Source organism: Bidens hawaiensis, unplaced genomic scaffold (assembly GCF_021521415.1).
Source record: "Bidens hawaiensis isolate Kalapana, Puna unplaced genomic scaffold, B.hawaiensis_p1.1 tig00419403_1, whole genome shotgun sequence".
Lineage (NCBI taxonomy): Eukaryota > Viridiplantae > Streptophyta > Magnoliopsida > Asterales > Asteraceae > Bidens > Bidens hawaiensis.
This window is the reverse complement of record NW_027504850.1, coordinates 1,035,262-1,037,792: the sequence shown is the minus strand read 5'-3', so window position 1 is coordinate 1,037,792 and position 2,531 is coordinate 1,035,262. Positions and strand designations below refer to the sequence as shown.

Below are 2,531 nucleotides of genomic sequence, written 5' to 3'. Positions count from 1 at the left end.
CACTCAAAGATGGTTAAATCAGATTATCATAGTAACACATGCTCGTTCAAAATCAAACTTGATTGAAACTGGCAAGCAGTTGTACTTGGTCAAAACATAGCAAATCATTCGGTCAAATTTGACCTATCAGAGTTAAAACACTATCATAGTCATAGTTAAAACATGTTCAATGATAACCAAACAAGAAGCACTAGGGATGATGAAAGTAATTCACAACCATTCATAACAATAGTAATTAAACATAGAAATAACTTTAAATACAAGCTACTTGTACATAAAGAGTAAATCAAGGTAAAAAAAACCCTTTTTAATGTAAAACAGAAGCACCTAATAAGCATTTAGCACCATGAAAACAGAGCTCAGCGACGCTTGTATATGGATGGATTCAGTTCAGGCCATTTGATCTCCTTAGAACTTTTCTCTAACTGAAAAAAGTCACAAAAACCAGTTAACCATCATTTCATGATAAATCAAAATATTAAATGAGTTAAATAAGACTGTCAAACCTTTTTCTTAAAGTATAAAAGAATGAACATTTTATTTGAGAAGTCCTACAATTTAAAACATAGATTAGCATATAAACAATCATGATAAAAACTATAAAAATCATCTTCACATCTTTACTTATGAGCGTGTCACATTTGGAATATAATTTATCCATAACGAGTCAAATGACTAAAAAAAAAGTGAAACAGAATCGACGAAAGGGCATCTTTTATGCATACAACCCCTACCGCGTTAAAAAAACCAAATAAAACACATTATTATTAGGCATGTAAATGAACCAAACGTTCAATTAACAGTTCATGACCTGTTCAGCAGGACCGTTCATTCGCTTTAGTTCATTTGTTTACGTCACGTGTGTTTAAGTTTGTTCATTTGTATAGAATAAAATATTTACTATAAAACTGATAAACAGTGTTAGCAGGTTGAGCCGACAGGCCGTTCTAACCTGTGCTGAAAAGTAAAAACAGCCCATTTTGACCCTATACAACCCAAACCCCAGATAATTACTAAAAGTTTCAGAAAAGATAAACTAACTTTGGATACAGAAGTAAACCCTAGATTGCAAACAACTTTAACAAAGGTATCGTGATCCGCTCCACCATTGTTGGGATCAAATCTACTCTTCACCTCCGCTATCAAAAGCCAACCACTGTATAAAACTATTAATTAATCCTAATAATAAAGTATACAAAACGATAGTTGATATTAAGATAAATACATACTTCTGTTTAAGCACTCTGTGTGCTTCCTTGATAAAATTGGGAAAATCGGTCCCCATCAAAGAAAGACAAAAAACGGCTACATCGATAGATGAAGAATCAAGGGGTGTCTGCAAGATTTTAAATCAACTTAGAAGAGGCAATATCAGCCATTCAGCCCATTTAATAATAAACGGGTCCATTCAGTGGTATTTTATCTCCAACGGGACTAATTAAAAAAATGCCGTCGTAACGCATGAAAACTTCTTAAATAATTTTAACAAAAAAATAAATAAAATAACATTCAAAGTAATCTAAACATATTTAATGTGCAAATTTTTTATGGAAAAAACAATAACTTTGCAAAAAACCATATTTTCTCAAATCATATAACCTGACACCTTTTACCTTTAACCCTTATCTAGTAATGCTTCATTCTAGTAGCTTCATTAAGTATAAAACGATTTTCCTTTACGATATGCTGATATGTAATTTGATGATTTGGTAGGCTACGAGGTACTAATACCTTTTAGATTTTATAAAATCATGCAATTTATTGAAGTTTAGAAGTTTAAAACATAAAATTATGTAAAAATTAGAATAGAAAGAAATATAATGTACATAAAAATTCTTACGGGTATTTTTTTTTAACATACTAATGTATCCCTGCCTATACCTATTGGGTAGTGGGGCGGGTATGAGACATGGGTTCACAATCGAGTATGGGACGGGGATCAGATCACTAATACCCAGAACATACATGTGTCACCAATGGGATTTTTCAAGGTCTAGAATCTGAAATTTATTACTAACTATAGCAATTTGATGGGAGGCTTACTTTCGACATGTCACAAGCGATTACTGAAGGGTCTTTTGCAACAAGATCTATAGAAAAGACCTTATTCTTTATACCTTTTGCAAGCCGCGGATCGCCTATTATGCACCAAAAGGTGGCCATGGTGAATCAAACATTTAACATTAGATTAAAAAAATAACTTTCGCACGTGCATTGATAGTCATCTTGTAGATATATATGTACAAAATTCTTGTCACGTCGCATGTGGCAACTCCAAGTAGTTTAACATAAAATATAAATCTTGAAACATAAAAAGTGTTTTTTACCACACACAAAATCAGTGACAACTAAAGAAGAGTTGTGACGAACATCCAGGATCCTCATCATGACGGACCTGATGCCCGTATGATCAACTTCATCTCCGGAGAATCAGACATATGTGGCACTTTCTTCTCTGCAGCTAAGAGGCTCGCAAAGGAGATCGAATTGGATAACGGGGACTGACCGGTTATATCCACCACCTTGACCAC

At 33.3% G+C, this 2,531-nt stretch overlaps 1 protein-coding gene across 1 annotated transcript; it reads right to left on the bottom strand.

The window, feature by feature from the left end:
• Positions 1 to 263: 263 nt before the first annotated feature.
• LOC143608690 (ribosomal RNA-processing protein 8-like) lies at positions 264 to 2,238 on the bottom strand. Its single transcript, XM_077083658.1, has 5 exons — positions 2,044 to 2,238; positions 1,230 to 1,336; positions 1,042 to 1,156; positions 507 to 551; positions 264 to 425 (listed from the first exon to the last, which is right to left on the bottom strand). The coding sequence occupies exons 1-5, from the start codon at positions 2,161 to 2,163 to the stop codon at positions 360 to 362; spliced, it is 453 nt and encodes a 150-aa protein (XP_076939773.1). The 5' UTR covers positions 2,164 to 2,238; the 3' UTR covers positions 264 to 359.
• Between the last annotated feature and the right edge of the window lie 293 nt (positions 2,239 to 2,531).

Coding starts and splice junctions, on each gene's coding strand:
- LOC143608690 (XM_077083658.1), bottom strand. CDS start 2,163: ATGGCCACCTTTTGGTGCATAATAGGCGATCCGCGGCTTGCAAAAGGT. Junction 1,337..2,043: donor TCGCTTGTGACATGTCGAAA/GTAAGCCTCCCA, acceptor AAAATCTTGCAG/ACACCCCTTGATTCTTCATC. Junction 426..506: donor TTTTATACTTTAAGAAAAAG/GTTTGACAGTCT, acceptor GACTTTTTTCAG/TTAGAGAAAAGTTCTAAGGA.